The 18,381-nt window shown below is 30.8% G+C and overlaps 2 protein-coding genes across 2 annotated transcripts; one reads left to right on the top strand and one right to left on the bottom strand.

The window, feature by feature from the left end:
• Nucleotides 1-9,501: 9,501 nt before the first annotated feature.
• Nucleotides 9,502-15,190, top strand: LOC107422076 (secretory carrier-associated membrane protein 3). Its single transcript, XM_016031480.4, has 12 exons — nucleotides 9,502-9,875; nucleotides 10,745-10,864; nucleotides 10,944-11,006; nucleotides 11,781-11,814; nucleotides 11,935-12,057; nucleotides 13,307-13,369; nucleotides 13,459-13,552; nucleotides 13,680-13,725; nucleotides 13,820-13,887; nucleotides 14,223-14,271; nucleotides 14,476-14,541; nucleotides 14,630-15,190. The coding sequence occupies exons 1-12, from the start codon at nucleotides 9,816-9,818 to the stop codon at nucleotides 14,714-14,716; spliced, it is 873 nt and encodes a 290-aa protein (XP_015886966.3). The 5' UTR covers nucleotides 9,502-9,815; the 3' UTR covers nucleotides 14,717-15,190.
• A 1,537-nt stretch (nucleotides 15,191-16,727) lies between these two features.
• LOC107422106 (glycine-rich cell wall structural protein 2) lies at nucleotides 16,728-17,720 on the bottom strand. Its single transcript, XM_048468982.2, has one exon. It carries the CDS (start codon nucleotides 17,503-17,505, stop codon nucleotides 17,023-17,025), a length of 483 nt encoding a protein of 160 aa, XP_048324939.1. The 5' UTR covers nucleotides 17,506-17,720; the 3' UTR covers nucleotides 16,728-17,022.
• Nucleotides 17,721-18,381: the final 661 nt, after the last annotated feature.

The following is an 18,381-nucleotide window of genomic DNA, read 5'->3' as shown; positions in this document are numbered from 1 at the left end:
GAAAGAATAAAAATAAAAATAAAAAAATAAAATCAGTAATACTAAATTTATTTTTATTTTTATATTAAACCAAAATAAGAAAAGCAAAAAATTGAAATTTATTTTTATTTTTATTTTTTGCCTAATTTTTATTTTTTCATAGTTTGGTCTAGGGCTGTTCATTAAACCCACCAACCTCGTAAAACCCGACCAACCTAGCCCAATCCAATAATAAGAGAATTCGATATCATTCGGACGGGTTGTGGGTTGGTTTTTTCAACTCGAGTTCATCGAGTTGTGTATCGAGTAATATATTAAAAATCTTGTATAACCCGACCCGACCGGTATATTGTTACTAATTAAAAAAATGATTTTTCATATATACCAAAAAATAAAAAATAAAATAACATGTCTCAATCCATTTTGCCCTAATTTGGTTTTGTTAATCTTCTCTCAACCTCCAGTCTCCACTCTCTAGTTCCACCATTGCCTTCTCACCCCTAACCATTTTTCTAACTTCTAAATCCCATCACAAATCAATTTCACCATTGATTTCTATCATCATAAGCTATAAGAGGTCTCTTTAGTACCAACAATATCCTTCATCAACTAGTTAGAACCGAGGTCTCCTTAGTCCTGCCTCTTCTTCTAGTAAGCTCCCATAATCTTCAAAAATACATTGTTTAGTCTATTTGCTTTGAAGTCGTCATTTTATTTACTGTAAATTCAATGGATTTTGATGTGATGTGTAATTTGGTTTTGATAGAAATTCTTCATTTTTGTTCTGTTTTGTTCAAACGAATATTAATACCTTAAATTGTTCATCTTTGTTTAGCATAGACATTTCAGTTTTAGTTTTTTTTTTTTTTTTTTTAATAACCTCAATCTCCTTGCAATCAAATTGAAGATACCTTTTTCCTTGTTTATAGACTTTTTAGGTGGTTGGTTTATTATTGCTTAAGAATTTAAACCATTTAATTTTATTGGGTTCGGTGAACTAGCTAGTTTTGTCTAAAATAAATTTGAATATTTCATTGAGATGGTGAATAAAAATTCTAATTTTATAGTCTATTTCTCCAAAATTCTAGCGCTTTAAAAATTAGTTCATAAGTAATTTAAGAATCACTATTATTTAACGATGATATTGGGCTTGTCATATTTATATAGTTTTAGGAGGTATTGAAGGAAATATATGTTGATTATAACTGTTCTATTTCGTTTATATTGTTACACTTGGGTAAAGGAATAATTTGCAATGGTTTATATGTTAAAATCTACAAGAACTTGCACATGGTTTTCATAAAGCTTCATGTAGTCTTTTTTATTGGTAAAGAAATGATAGTGTGTGGCTCTATAAGGACAACATGAGGTGATTGAAGCAGCTTTTTATGTTTTTGTTGTATCACTTTTCATCTCCAAAAGAAAGAAAAATAAGAAAAACTATATATTATTATGAGATTAATTAAAGTAATAATGGACTATTCGTACATATTTGCTTACTTATTTTTCTTTTATTTATCTTTTTTATGTTAGCAACTGCTATATGATATATTTTTCTTCCTAATATGATTGATGATTCTTATAATTGTAAATTTAATTTCTAAATAGATGAACTTCAATTTAGTGTTTCTAAAACTCCACCAACAATAACAACATTTTCTACACCAACTGAAGCATATAATACACCAGCCATTTGTGATACCAATGCCACCACCTTTTTCTTATCAAGTACCTCCACCATCCACTTTGAACAAGAGGGAACCAATAAGAACTTCAAAGATTTAGGCTCATTTTAGTAAAATTGAAAGAAGCGATAGGTGTATATGTAATCATTGTGATAGGGATTATATTTGTAATACTAAAAAAATGTGGGACTACTACTTCTAGAACTATTTTAGTCAACGTAATAAGAATACACATAGAATAGAGGATATAAGTCAAAATATATTCTCTTTTAGAAGTAAAAAAGAAGGTGAATATGGTGGTAGTAATTTTATTGCTGTGGGATTCAATAGAGGTTTGTAGGGCTGCGTGTGCTAGAATGATTATTAAAGATGAGTTGCAATTTATATCTATAGAATGAGAGGGATTTAGAAATTTTTATAGTGTGGCTTGTTCAAAGTTTGATCCACCATCTCGAGTTGCAATTACTAGAGACATATATCAACTTTATTTGGAAGAGAAGAAAAAGTTGAGAAGTTTATTTATGAATAAATCACTAATGGTTAGCTTGACCACAGACACATAGGCTTCTAATTGAAATATTAATTATATGGTTGTCACAGCTCACTTTATTAATAGTGAATGGAAATCACAAAAGAGGATATTGAATTTCTATCAAGTAGCTAATCATAAAGGCGAGACAATTGGTAAACAAATTGAAAGTTGTTTGATTAAGTGGCGGATGAAAAAGGTCTTTACTATCACTATGGATAATGCATCGGCAAATGACGTTGCTATTGCATACACTAAAAGGAGGATTAAAAATTGAAATGCTGTTGTCTTAGATGGTGAATTCCTCTGCATGCATCATTGTGCTTACATCATTAACTTGATTGTGAGTGATGGATTGAAAGATAATATTGCCTTAATTGATCTCATTCATCGTGCTATGAGGTATGTTAGATCTTTGCCATCAAGATTAGCCAAGTTTAAAGCATGTATCATGAAAAAAAAGATAAAGTTTAAAAACCTTTTACCTTTGGATGTGTCAATTAAGTGGAATTTTACCTATTTAATGTTAGAAATTGCAATTAAGTTTCAAAAAGTTTTTGAGAGGATGGAGGAAGAGAATGGATACTATATTAGTTATTTTAATAATGAACCACCAACATAAAAAGATTAGCATGATGCTCAATTGTTTCTAAAATTTTTAAAAGTTTTTTATGATATTACTTTGAAATTCAGTGGTTCTTTGGATGTGATAGCTCATTTGTTTGTGATAGAGTTTTTGCAAAATTACCAATAATTGAGCAGGTTTATTTTGGAAAAAAAATAGATGTTTGAGGACCATGGATGAAAATATGAAGCTAAAATATGGTAAGTATTGCGGGACAATTGATAATATTAATAATTTGTTGTTTGTTGCAACTGTCCTTAATCATTGATACAAACTAGATTACATGATTTTTAGCTTTGGTAAACTTTATTCAAGTGATGTGTGTGGAAAAATAATCAAAAGAGTGTAAGAAACTTTCGGTCATATGTTTGATTTTTATGCTGCAAGTGATACATCATTAGAAACTGATAGTCAATCTTCCAAGAATCTCAAAGAAACCAATTTTGAGGCTTACGAAAAAGACAATAGTGATGAAGATGATTTATTATAGGAGTACAAGAAAAAGAGAGTGGACAACACTTCAAAAATAAAAGAGGAGGTTGATAGATATCTAATGGAACCCATAGAGGATTGCAACAACTAGTTATTTGATTTGTTAGATTAGTGAAAATTGAATTCTACAAAATTTAAGGTTCTATCATTTATGGTTCGTGATATCTTTGCTGTACCATTGTTTACAGTAGTTTCCAAATAAGCTTTAGCACTAGGAGATGCATTTTAGATCCATATCGAAGCTCATTTATTCCAAAAATGATAGAAGCTTTGATTTGCTCTTAAAATTGACTTAGTGCAATCCCACTCCTATTAGATTTCCGTGACCATGCTTGTGAGTAATGTTTTGATGTTTTTCAACATCCCGAGTTAGATAATTTTTTAAGTTGTTAATTCAATATTTTATTTTAATATTTACATATTAACATATTTAAATGAGACTTTTAAATTTTTTTAATATTTTTTTTCTTTTCTTCTTTTAGATACAGGATCTGCTGCAATTTCTTATTATGACACATGAGTAAGTTATCTTTTAATTGAGTTTGGTGGTTAATTATATGTATATATTTTTTGATATATTTATAGTTATTTGTAGTGTTGTAAGCAAACTGTCTTTTATAGTGTTAATATGATTTGGAAGAATTTTTTCACCACTATATTGAATGTATAATATGAGCACTGCAATATTTTTATGGGGAATATAGTTTAGGCAATGAATTAAACTTACATATTTCCACTAAACATTTATTTTGTACGCTGAAGGGGTAGAGAACTAGTTGTTGAGCAATGTATAGTTAGACTCGTAAAGATCCATCTAATTTGCCATTTGTCTCTCTTTTATTTTTTACTCTTTTTTCTATTTGAATTATTAGGAGATTTTGTTTATCAAATTGGAAATATAAAAGAGCACAAAACCAATGAAAATGAAGTAGTGTTTAAACCTATGCTTAGGTGCGTAGGAAATCCTAACATTTGTGCTCATGGTTTGATGTCAAAATTTATACATGTTTTGCTATTATTTTCTTCTTATCATTTTATGAAAAGTCTTATAAACATGATATCTATGGTCTTCGACTTGAATATGCTTTTCTTTTTAAGCAAGAATCATACTACATATTTATATAGAAACATATTTTTTTTTATTCAAATATCATTAGTCAAAATACTAGGATTCTTTGCCGTTTGTATTGATCATGAAATGTTTGTTTTATATAAATGAAAGATTTGGAAGATTTTTCATATGAATGTAACTAAATTAGGCTTTCTATTTGCAAGTCAATAAGTTATTAAAGAAGTCCCTAAGCAGTGTTGCAACTTGCAATTAAAAGCTTTGGAGGTAAATGATGGAGACTTTGAGCTAGCTTTGGAATTACAATGCCATGGAGATTGAAGCTTTGATTGAATAATAATAATAATTAGGAACTCTATGGTGTGGACATTCGTATCTTTTTATCGTGTAGACATCTGCAAAAACAACAATTTTGAAGGAATCATCATCTTTGTGTATAGTATTAACAATGGTTTTTAAGAACCATCATCTTTGTTTAAAAGTCAGCGTCTTTGAATATAGTAATTGTAACAGCCCAGTCCATCCGCATGTGAATATTGTTCGCTTTGGCACTGAGGATTTCAGAACCGATACTTGGATCGGTGTGCCAGCGAGGATGCTGGGCCCCAAGGGGGGTGAATTGTGAAGTCCCACATCGGTTGGAAAGGGGAATGAAGCATGCCTTATAACGCTATGGATACCTTTCCCTAATGGAAGCATTCCCATGAGAGAAGTAAAACCGTGAGGGTAGGATTGGGCTCACCACCTAGCTTTTAAAGCGGACAATATCTTAATTGGGCCTGGAAGGTCCGGGCCAGTGGGCCTGGCAGGTGAGGGGTGGGACCTCTAACCATTAGGACGTATTTTAAACTCGTGAGGGTTGGATTGTAAGAGGATTCCTCAATGCCAAAGCGGACAATATTCACATGCGGGTGGTCTAAGCTGTTACAGTAATGACGTGCGTTTTTTTTAAAAACTGTCGTCTTTTAGAACATTTGCACGATAAAAAGAAGTGGATGTCTACACCTTAATAATATATGTATATATATATATATATATTTGTTTTACGTGTGTGCTGTATTAATTTGGGACATGTAATTTAGTATCTTAAATTGTAAGGAGTTTGTGTATGACAATTATTTTTTGTTGTGAATTAATTTTAAACATGTAAGAAATTTGTGTGTGTGGTAACTATTTTAGTTTTTATTTTTATATGATGTACTATTTGTAATTTGGTTGAACAAGTTTGGATTTAATTTCTATTATTTTTTCTAAAAGTAAATCATTTTTTCATAAATTGGAGAGGCCAAAATTTATAATTAAGCCTATTTGTGTGAAGTTTTATTGAAAAATAATCAAAATTGACATTTGGGCTTAGGCCAAACTTAAGGTTAACCCAATCATCCAACACAATTAAATCCGAATATTATTGGGTTGAGTTGTTATGAGCTATCAGGTTGAATTTGGTGCAAACTCGATCAACCAAACTTGATTGGGGCAGCTATTACTTTTCTCCAACTCGACCTGTGTTCAGGTATGAAATCATTTTATTTAATTTTTGGTCTAATATAAATATTTTTAGCAGAACAAAAATTCCAATTTTAGTTTTATTTTTATTTTTCTCTAATTTTAAGTCTAATTTTTATTTTTGTCATCTGGACTCTTTTTTGTTTTTTTTTTATGGTTTAGGCATAAAAAATATTATTAATTTTTGGTCTAGAAAATTATTTTATTTAATAATTGGTCTAATAAAAAAAATTGACCGAATATTTCAATTTTATTTTTATTTTTATTTTTTGGTTTAATTTTAAGTCCAAAAACATTTAATCTCTTTTCAATTTTAATTTAAGTAAAATAGAAATGCATAGAATTTTAAATAAAAAATAATAAGCATAAAATGAAAAAATAAAAAATTTATTTTTTCAAAATTATTTTTTGGAGCTAAAAATGAATTATAACATCGGTATGATAACATCGTTAGTCAATTAGGCAGATTTACAATAAATTTCAAATTTCAAATTTCAATTTAAATATTTTGAAATTTTAGAATTCAATTCGCATAATCCTAAAATTTTAAAATTCCAATCAACAATTTCAAAATATGAATTGAGAATTGTATGTGATAGTTAAATAATATACCTCCTCTAAGTTACAATTTCCTCATAGTTACAAAATTAGTTTAGTTTCAACCATCTGACTATAAAGCGTTTTTACTGTATATATTTTCATTTTGATGTAAGAAAGTCAAACTCCAATTAAATTGTATTAGAAACCATTTAAATTGTATTTATTTTTCAACCATTAAGAAATTGTCATATATTAATTCTCATGTCACTTAGTAAAAGTTTAAAATATGACCATAGCATACTATATTTTTAATTATTGTTACTTCTTGACATTTTGGATTTATGACCCAAAAAAGAAAAGAAGAAGAAGAAAGAACTTTCTTGATACATAAGTACGGCTTGACTACTAACCAAATAACGCGTATAATGCTTTACCAAAAAAAAAAAATAACGCGTATAATGGAACAGTCTTTTTAGTATGGAAATCAAAAGTCAAAACCTTTTTAATACTAGATAGATACTTAAGTTAGAAAGAAAACTTTTACAAAGCTCCAAATTCAGTTTTAGCCTTTAGGCTACAATGTATACCATATACATCATCCATTCCACCATTCTATATTCCTATAATACTAACTCCTCTCGAAACATTTGCCCCCAAAAAAAAATATATAAAAAAAAGGTACTCCTCTCACAATACCCACAACATTACCTGTAATTTGGTGATGTGGGTGGCACCTATATTGTTTATTATTTAATATATGTTTTGTATTTTTTGTTCATATATTTATTTAAAATGTTTCATATTGTATATATTTATTTAAACCCCTGTTGCTATGACAGCCAAATTCTTCACCAATTCATACAAAAAATGATTTACCATTAGCTTATTGGTTTGGAAATTAAATTTCATGTATTATTTTAAAAGTTCATCAGTATATATTTGGTTTATATTAATTTATGAATGTAGAAAATATATTTATGATATATAAACGTAGTGCATATAACATTATTCTTATTTAAATCCAAGTGGTGCCCCAAAAAAAAAAAACAAAAAAAAACAAAGGTAAAAATATTCTTTAACCTTATTTATTTATTTATTATTATTATTATTCTTTTTCCTTCCGACTGAAAGACAATGCATTAGGTTACAATTAGAAACTACCAAAAACAGAGCTTTTTCTATAAGAGGCGGGTGAGTTAATAAAAAAAATAAAAAATGAAAAATAAATAAATTATAAGATGGAAGTTGCAGTAAGTTCGATTCAATAGAGACCTTAAATTCTCCACCCGTTGGCAAGAGACAAAAAGTGTCTGAACATGTATATGCTGTACTAATGAATTCTATGTTAAACAAAGAGAGATTAAGATTTAAATTATAAAAACAACCATAAAACGTTAATAACAAGGACTCTAATTTTAACTTTGGTCCCTTTGTAATCCATGAGTTGTTTGAATAATTTGGTAACCCAAAGTGACCTCTTAGCTTTGGATATGAACCATAAAGTTCCCACTTTCCCAGCTGTTTTTCTTAATGCGATAAATAAAAGAGACAATGTAAATTTTCAGACAAAACACAGTCATTTTGTCAATGAGTTAAAAAAGGTGTTACAAAAGTAGGGAGTAAAAACGTCAATCGGAGGCAAGAGGGCCTTTCTGAGAATAACATGCGTAATGTATGGCTTTATTATTTTATTTTTTGGCCGTTTGCTAAACGAAGTTCAAAACTTCAAATTCAAATTCAAAATGAATAATTAGATAAAGGATATGTAATATATGTAAGATGAAGAATTTATGTCCAATTTTTCCTTGTCCTCTTCAGGGTGTAATTTTTAAAAAGGAAATGTAGTAATAGAGTAATAAATGTAAGATGAAGATCCTTTTTTTTTTTTTTTTTAAAAAAAACACCTATAAAAATGGTTATTTTTTATTTGTTTAGTTTATTTATCTTTCCTTTGCTATGATTTTTTTAATGGGGTAGTATTATATTTTTGGTCGGACATTAAAAATGTATGGAATAAAGAGTATATCCATTCCGATCCTTGTATTTTTCCATAAAGTTGGCTATTAATAACGATTTTGTGCATTTGTGTTTCAATTTCATGGTTTTCCCGTGGATTTATCCGCACCCGATTCCTTTTAATGAAACCCAAAAAAAAAAAAAACAAAAAAAGGTTAATTACTTTTTTTTTTGTTAAATAAAGTCGTAAGACAGAACCTGTTCTACGAAACAAAGATAAAATTTTCTAAGCTAGATTTATTGCATTTACCCCAAAAAAAAAAAAATTGACAAATAGTGCCATTAACAATTTGTTAATGTATTAGTTTTAATTTTTAATTTTATTTTTCTATTAAATTGTATGTAATTTGCTTATTTTAAGTTTTTATTACAATTAACTAATAATAGCCATAATTTGTTAGATATTTTAATGAATTAGAAAGAAAAAAAAAACACAATTCAAATTGTATTCGATTTTGTGTTTATATATTTTTTTTATGAAATTATAATTGATTGAGATGTTTCATTATCAATAATGAATATTAATAAATATTTAAAAAAAGCAAATTAACGTTCAATTTGATAGAAAAACAAAAAATCAAAATCAAAAACCAAAAGTTTAATAGATATTTAATTTAACTATAAAATTAAGAAAAAATATTAATACAAAATTAAATATAATTTCAAATTATCTTGATTTTTAATTTTTAATTTTTTTAAATTTTAATTGTTTAACACATGTAATAAATTATAACAATTTTTATCTAAGGAAAATACTTGATATAAATTACAATTAAAAAAATACATAAAATAAAAATTAAAAACTGATGACGTTAAAAACAAACAGTTTTACGAATATTTTCATAGAGTTATCTAATTTTAGAAACTTACAAAACAAATTTACAACTTCAGAAACATTCTGGTCACAGAGTGAATAACAATAATTTTTGTTTTTTCCTTTTGTTTATTTTTACTGTTTTTGGTTCTGTTTTTTAACTTTTGTTAATTAAAAAAAAAAAAAAAAAAAGTGCAGCTTGGCGAGCAATAAACAAGCTCTCCCGCTGTTTTCTCTCCAAAATTCCTCGTATAAGCTGACCAAATAAGAGTCCACTCTTTCTCTCTCTAGAAAAAAAAAGTTTTTTCTCTCTCTAGAAATTTTCGTCTCTGTTCTTATTTTACTTTGTTGGAAACTAAGAGAGAGCCCTCAAATTTATACATTTCTTTCCCTTCTTTTTTAGCCTTTTGAATTGAAATTTCTTCTTGTTTAAGCCTTTATTATTTCTTTCCTTTTCTCCCTGTGTAGTTTCAGATCTCCCAGACTCTCTCTCTCTCATCTCTTGTAGACGGTTCGTTTGCAGAGTTAACATCTTATCTCTCTCTCTCTCTCTCTCTCTCATGGCCGGTCGATTCGATCGTAACCCCTTTGCTGAGGAAGAAGAAGTCAATCCCTTTTCCGTGAGTTTCCGTCACTTTTGATTTCTTTGCTATTGCTATAGGATGGAATTTGAACTGGGTTTTTGAGCTGAGTGGTTTTGGTTGATTGTAGTGGTTGACTTGCTTGATTTTTATTGTTTGTCGCCAATGAAGTGGGTGTGTGCTTGATTTTTGTTATGTTTTTTTACTTGATTTTAGATCTGGGTTTTCTTTGTGTTGTGTTTCTAACAGATGGAATTGAACTATCTTCATGTGTTTGGAGGAAACAGATTTGGGGATTTTGAATTTTTAACTTTTGTTTAATTTTGAAGGATAAGATGGAGTCATTATATATGTTTGAGTTGTTGCAGATGTTGATGTGAAAAGTTTTATTTCAAATTCGTTTGCTTTCATGATTTTGCCTTCTTTTTCCTACGATGATTCTTTTGTTATTATTGTTATTATCACTTTTTCCTTAATAACTCCAAAAAAAAAGTTCTTGTGTTGCTACAATTTCATTGAAGCAAAAGTGTTCGTGAAATTACTGTTAAAAAATATATATGTTCGTGAAATTACGAGTCAACACCTCAAGTTCTGAAATGTCACATCCAACTGCATATTGTATTTTCTTAGTTTTGCATTATGCTGGTACATTTATTTGGTTACACAATGGCACTAGATTCTTTGCCAATTTCCTTGTTGTTCTTGTAGATGATTTTGATATTGTTTGTTTATGGAGTATCCCTACATTAGCTTTTTCATTCTTTGGCTGCTTCAGTTTTACATTTCCAACCTCCTTCTCCTCCTTCCCTCTCCCGCTTGAGAAAAGAAAAGGGATTAAACAAAAGACAAGATGTTAATTTCTTTCTTTGCCAATTTTGAGTAATCTTAGGAATCTTTACTATTTGCAGAATCCTGGAAGTGTTGCTCCTGCCACAAACTCAAGGCTTTCTCCTCTTCCTCCTGAACCAGCGGACTTCAATAATTATGGGTTTGGTGCAACGGTTGATATACCTATTGATTCAACTACGGTAAGACTGATATCTTAAGGTTGGTATGTTAGTGCTGAAGGATGATCTCTATGATCTAATTTTAATGCCTTGAATTCAGGACTTGAAAAAAAAAGAAAGGGAACTCCAAGCTAAGGAAGCTGAATTGAAAAGGCGTGAGCAGGTACATTTTAGCTGAAATCTAAATTCTGAATACACATATTTACAAAGTCATAGACTTATATGGTAGTTGTCTTGTCTCTTTGTTTGGTCATCTACAGGGATTTACTGTTTTTATTCAAATTTTTAATTTTTTATGCTGAATTTGTTTTCTTCCTAAGACATAACTGTTTTTGAAGCTACTGAGAGGCTGTAACCTCCACGCAAAATGTAATTGATCAGGAATGGTGTATGTACAAGTGATTAGACATGACTGTAGATGAGTACTTATAGATGCGACGACATTATTTTTCTACATGGATCAACAAATTCTTTTGACTCAAATGTTTCCCTTGTTTGATAGTTATATATATATATACACGCACACACACACACACACACACACACAGATACTCACACACTCTACTATATCTATAAGTATTTTTCTGTGTGACTGGAATGAAAAGGAGTTTATAATTTTAACACTGTAAATTTATCATTAGATACAATGAACAATTAATTTGATGCAATATCTCTCAGACACATGCAACTATGGAAGTGTATGTGTTCCATTTGTTGGATTTGATGTTAGGCCTGTATATCCTGTTCTGCACAGTTTGTTAGAACTGAGACATGTGTAGCTCATATCTGGCTGTTAAAAAAAAAGTATCATTTTCATTTCCATTGGCTTTACAAATAATATATGGCCGTAAATATATAGCAACTTCCTGTGAATCTATGATAGTTGAATCATTAACCCCTATGAGTTTCAACAGTCTGCTTTTTGGGTGTTATGCAGGAAGTAAAACGGAAAGAAGATGCTGCAGCACGGGGTAATAGACCTGGCTGATTGTTACATTTTTCACTTGAATGATATTTTTTGTGCATCTAATTGAGGCAATCTGGCAGTCAACCGCTCATTGCTTTTCCAATGTTTCCTTTTTTCTGTGCAGCTGGAATTGTTCTTGAGGAGAAAAATTGGCCACCTTTCTTCCCAATTATTCATCACGATATTGCAAATGAAATACCAATTCATTTACAAAAACTGCAGTATGTTGCATTCTGTACATGGTTAGGTATGTCAACTATTGATTCTATGGATTTATGATATATGCTACAATTCTATTTGCATATGTTGCATATTGCTTTCTTAAGGTCAAGTTGGAATTTCTAGGTTTTCAGAACATGTAACATTTTTACTGGAGAAGGGCCTGTTCATATTTATATTATTATGATAAATTAAAGTTTTTGTATCAATTTATTGACAAATGGTAGCATGCATATATGGAATCTATTATATCAAGAAGGATCTCTGTTAACCTATCCATTCCCATTTATACATTCATATGTGAGAATCGGTTGAGGTTAGTTTATCCACTAGCTTGACAAGTGCTTGTTGAAGTGGATGTGGGTCCAGCTGTCAAGGGCGGAGTGGTTTCTTTAGGCAGTTGAAGGGAGAGTAGTATTTGTAGCTCCTACAAGTCTGTTGACTTAGTTTGAAGCATTGGGCCTGCTGTCCTAGGTCTTAGTATGCAGTCCTTTGTTTGCGCAAGCATCCTGACACAACTATAACCTTTGCAGCAGGTCTTGATGCACACCAAGTTTATGATCCATTAGCCTTATTTTGGACGTTGGATACTTTTAAATACCTGACTAGTGCACCCCTTCCAAATAGCAAATCAAAATCAGTTGCAAATCCAACCAAGAATCACCTCAGCTTCCTTGTTAGCAGCCTTTTTTGCTTCTTTATAGAGTTGCATCATTTTAAACCCTAATTTTCCTTGAGGGTATGCTGAAAGTGGACTTGGTAACCCCTGAATGAAATTGATTTGTTGAAGGGACTTCCATTGATATAATTGTAGATGATTTAATGCTTTCAAGGTGTGGAGGAATGTGAAGGTTGGCGTAGCTTGCGTTTTATCGTGAGAGTATTTGAGATAAATGTAATGCTATTTATGTGCATTTGCCCTTTTTATATGAGTTAACATAAGCAATTGATAGTTATTGAGAGTTGGATGATCTACAGAAATTATTATGGAAGCCTTAAATTTTCCAAAAAACGATGAGGGGAAAGAAATGAAGTTTGGTACCATGCTGCAATATCTACTTTGCTTTTTTAATATAGCTGATTTTTGTGAAATGGTGTTTGGAAGCATCACCAAATTTGTTCCTTCTCAACTTAAGCATTATAATTGTGATTTAAAATCGATTAATTCTTTTCTCTAGTTTGATGGTCTTTTTTCATTTTTATAAATTTATAATATGTTCTTTATGTAACTGATTGAAGATGACCCAGATATGGTGGTGAATGTTGGTTTTATGCAGGACTGATTCTTTGCCTTTTGTGGAATATCATAGCTGTTACAACAGCATGGATTAAAGGGGAAGGTGAGTATAGACCTACACTGCATCTTTCCACAATATGTGGGTGTTCTTGCTATGGATCTGATATGAAAGATTTGGTGGATATTGTATAGGGGTGAAAATCTGGTTCCTTGCTATCATCTACTTCATATCAGGGGTTCCAGGATCCTATGTGTTGTGGTACCGTCCACTGTATCGTGCTTTTAGGTATATATTTCCCATGTTCTCTTAATAGATAATATTTGTGCATGTAACTTTTTACAGCATGCAGTGTATGTATTAATGACTAAACTTTTGTTTTGATTTGAAAGCTCTCATTTTATCCTTCTTTCAGGACTGAAAGTGCAATGAAGTTTGGATGGTTTTTCATGCTTTATCTGGTGAGTTTTTCACATCCCATAGGTCTGCTATTTGCTTTAAGAATTGGAGGGTGTCTTATTTTTTTTCTTACTTTCTAATTACTTCTGCCTACAGCTCCACATTGGCTTTTGCATCTTTGCTGCGGTTGCTCCTCCTATAATTTTCAAGGGAAAATCTCTCACGTATGTTCCTCTTATAAAACGTTACCTTCATTTGTATGAATTTTTATTTTAGTAGCCATCTTTCCTCTTTTGTGGCTCTATTAACATGGTCAAATGTTTCAACTGGACATTGGACAGTGATCAGCATTCTCAGTTCCTTTGTGCTTGTTTGGTACTATCATTATTCTTGTGAATTATTTTAAAAATTTGGTGCATGTTGATGAGGATACAATCTGTGTATGGTGGATGATCACAAGGTCTTAAACTAGGGATTTCAGTTTATTGTTTGCTGTATGGCAAGAGTTTGACTTAAAATTACCACGTTGATGCTTACATTGTTGTGTGCCATTGGACAGTGGCATTCTGCCTGCAGTGGATGTTTTAGGCGACCATGCCTTAGTTGGGGTAAGATGCTTTGACTATAGTATATTTCACATAATGCGTTGGATCTTCATTTCAATCGCTTCATTTCAATCATTAAAGGATGTGGTCATTGATATTTATTGCAAAACCCAGTGAACATTTTGTCAAATGAAATAGACAGGAGCAATAAATTTTGCTTAGTTGTTCAAGTCTTAATGAGATTAACCTAATTTTCTTTTCTTATAGATCTTTTACTTCATCGGTTTTGCATTGTTCTGTCTCGAATCAGTTCTCAGCGTCTGGGTCATTCAGGTCTGGTTTGATACTGCTTTCTACTCTGAATCTCCACAAATCCTTTCTTTTTTTTTCCTCATCCTTTTATTTTATTATTCATTTGCAGCAAGTATACATGTACTTCCGAGGCAGTGGTAAAGCCGCTGAGATGAAGCGGGATGCAGCAAGAGGAGCAATGAGGGCAGCACTATAAGGCTACCGCACTTGAGTGGGGAAGAAAAGACTGATTTTGTGTATGGATTTAGGTTGTATATGCCCTTAGCCACAGGAATTGCAGATAGAAATATTTGCTTGTCCCTTTGCTTTTGTAACACCTATTTGGTTACTCTTTTTTTTTTTTTTTTTTTTTTTGGGGGGGGGGGGGGGGGGGGTGTCAATTAGTTTGGTTGCTAATTTGAGTGCTACTTTTATCTTTTGTTAATATCCTTTTTTCTATGGGAGAAACAAAAATTACTGTCTTGCATTTTGAATGGTGTTTGTGTAGAGTTATTGTCTGAGTAGTGATTTCCTAGTATGATATTTTTGTGATTAGATTATGGTGTTGCTTCTGTTATCCCTTAAATCCAGTTACGGGGAGTCAATGATAAAAACTGAGGTTATAGTAGCAAAATTTTGAGTAAAATTTGAAATATTAATGGTAAGTGGGATGCCAAACAATTTGAGTAAACTGTGCTGTTGGTAGTTGTACCTCTCTGAGCAACAGGCAGAGATAATGTTACAGGAGTATATATATGCTCAGCAATTAACATTCCCATGGAGTTTCTTTGGTTTTTTTAATCAATGTCATTATCGGCGGAATTGCCAGTGGGCAGCCAACAAGGGTACAACATTCTCTTGGTGCTGCTCAATTATTCCGAAAATGTTTGTGTTTGCTATGCAAATCAGTAATTCTTTGCATGTACATATGTGGTGGTTTTTAGATGTTTTCAGATAGTCTATAGGGTGGATTAGGATTTCTGCATCTTCTTCTTTCTCATTTTTTTATTTTTATTTATTTTTATTATTTTTCATTATATATAATATAAAATAAAAGCTCACTATGGTTATATTGGTGGGATTAAATTAATTTTATAATTATGTGGAGGTTATAATTTAAAAGAGATGTTGAAAATTTTATCGTCTAGTCTATTATATACAATATTCAATCAATCAAGTTATTTTATTTTTAAGTTAAATATATTTTTGTTATTATGAAAAAATTTGTAAATAATTTAATTTAATAGTTATATATATAATATTGTGAAGCTAGAAATATTTTAATTTTAACAAAAAAATGTTGATGTTGGTAAATTATTATATATCCACAAGTTTATGGATGTAACAATTTAAAAAAAAATAAATTAATATTCTAAATAATTTTACATAAATATTTTATATTATATTAAAACAATGTATTATATAAACAATATACAAATTTTGTAATATATTATTATGTGAAGGTAAAAATTTTTAAAATGAAACTTTGAAAACTTGTAACTTATTATAAGATAGAGATTATTTTTATTTATAAGAGATTCAAATTGGGACAATAATTTTTAATGGAGGTTTAGGGTATTATCATAAAGATATTTTATTGTACATTTAATTATTTTGGTCAAACCATCCTAAGTGATGGACTCATCTTAGCATTTCATTTTTCTTTTCTTGGTAAGTTGTCTAGTCCAGTCTTTTTGTTTTTTCCTTTTTCTTTTTTTTAAGTATTTAAGATTTGATTAAAAAAAAAAAGCAATTTTATAATATTTAGATATAACTATTTTTCCAAGAAACATAATACCAAATTTATTTATTATTATTTTGTTTTTATTGTTTAAAGAAAGCAAACGTTTTTATTGTTTATTATATTTCAATCGTTTTTCTTTTTTCTTTTTTTTTTTTTTGGCTAAAAAAATATTTCAATCGCTTAGTCCATAGTCATTATGTATCAAACATCAGAACAAAATTCAAATCTTAATTCTTTATAAATATACTGAAAGCTACCTAACTTAATTCATTGTATCAACTTATTATTTCACTTTAATATATAAAATGGTATTCTTATTACATATAACTTTATTTTTTTTCCAAAATTCTATTCTTCCTAATTTCCTAACACATTTTCAACATTTATCAAGGTCCTATAAAAGAAATGGATTATATAGAATATCGGAGTTAAACATCATCAAATGCAAAACAACCCAACCACACTCCGGCACACATTCTCAGCATTTTCTATTTAAATTATTTTTTATATATATATTATTAATATATCACTGTAACATTAACTAAGATAAGAGGCATAAGCTTATTTCAACCAGAAAAAGGATAAGCCAGAGGCATACTAAACTCAAAAAGAGTTATAGAAACTCTTTTACAACCATATTAACCTAATATACATTACATATTATCATTCTACGTAAAAAACTGCTCTGCTCGCATCGCATCGCATCGCATATTTTGTACCTACTAATTATAGAAACTATTATCGGCTACTGGCTTCCATGTGGGTCACTATTTGCCATTTCAACAATAAGCGACACACTTCTTCTTGCAATCCATGGTGCACCCACCGCCACCGCCACCGGATCCGTACCCTTTCCCTGACCGGCTATAGGAAGTGAAACACTTGGCCGGACACGTCAGCTTCTTCTGGTAACACGGGCCTTTCTCTTTGCACACCACCGTCGGCCTAATCACACCCCCTTTCGAGTACCCTCCATTCGGACCTCCATACCCACTTCCGTACCCGCCACCTATGATACCACTCCCAAATCCCTTTCCAAATCCGGGTATCCCAAACCCACCTCCGGGTCCGAAAACACCGGGTGCTCCGCCACCAGCATCATCTCCACCACCACCTTTGTTGTTCTGGTCGCTGGGTTTGCCCTTGGAGTGTTTGAGTTCAGCATAGAAGGTTCCGGCGGATTCGGGTCGGGCAGAGTAGCAAAACGAAGCTGCGAGAGCGAGGAGCAAGATGGAAAGCATAAAACTTTTAATGGGGTTCATTTTTTCAGGATTTTGTGAAATGGGTTCGTGCTGTTTTTGATAGGAGAGAATGATTTGTGTCAAGGGTAATTATATATATATATATATATATATGCACATATAATATACAGGTGTAGAAGTGGACAATGGAAGCAGGAAGAGGAAAAAGGCATTAATGGAGGATTGAAAAGAGGTATTGGATGACAGTTGAGAAAGGGGTCTCCATGAATGTAGAGTAGGTTGGGTGCAATTATTATGCTCTTCCTTTCTGATTTTCTTCATGTGGGGTATAATATAATATTATCATAAATTTATAATGACCTCTCTAATTGATATAAAAGTTTGGTCTACGTTTTACATTGAGTCATTTTGCACTGTTTGCTTACTGGGTGCCCCTGTCGGGTTTTTTTTATTTTTTATTTTATTTTATTTTTTCAATTCTGTGTGTGTGTGTGTGTGTGTGTGTGTGTTGGGACAACACGTATTGATCTGCTCTAGCTCTATTCTGAAAGAGACTGAAATGGCTCCTCTTGCTAGCTTGGTTTGGTGTCCTTTTGTATCAGAATGATATCTCAGAATCAGATCCCAGTTTGCTAGTTTGAAGTGACAATTAAAAGTCCATGATCATTAGCAATTAGTGGGATTTAGATGGATTGGACCTAATTCAATTTTGATAGCTATTTTTTCTTATGGTTAAAAATTAGAGTGGTCCTTTGTGATGATTTGGTAATATGTATATCATCTATATACAACAATCAATAAATTAAAGCTGCTGAACCCCTGAATATGAAGTAATAAACTAAACAGTTCGGGAGTGATATATGCACGGAATATGAAATTTGGTAGAGAGATTACGATAATTGTCCTGAAGTTTGAGAGCTACGTGACATAGCTTAA

This window comes from Ziziphus jujuba, chromosome 1 (assembly GCF_031755915.1).
Source record: "Ziziphus jujuba cultivar Dongzao chromosome 1, ASM3175591v1".
NCBI classification, from domain to species: Eukaryota; Viridiplantae; Streptophyta; class Magnoliopsida; order Rosales; family Rhamnaceae; genus Ziziphus; species Ziziphus jujuba.
The sequence above is the reverse complement of the archived record's forward strand: the minus strand, read 5'-3'. Positions and strand labels throughout refer to the sequence as shown.

Bases quoted from the DNA above. Each gene is read 5' to 3' on its own strand.
- LOC107422106 (XM_048468982.2), bottom strand. From the start codon at position 17,505: ATGAACCCCATTAAAAGTTTTATGCTTTCCATCTTGCTCCTCGCTCTC.
- LOC107422076 (XM_016031480.4), top strand. From the start codon at position 9,816: ATGGCCGGTCGATTCGATCGTAACCCCTTTGCTGAGGAAGAAGAAGTC. The intron at 12,058-13,306 runs GTATGTCAACTA...GGTTTTATGCAG, and splicing joins TGCATTCTGTACATGGTTAG to GACTGATTCTTTGCCTTTTG. The intron at 13,726-13,819 runs GTGAGTTTTTCA...TTCTGCCTACAG, and splicing joins GGTTTTTCATGCTTTATCTG to CTCCACATTGGCTTTTGCAT.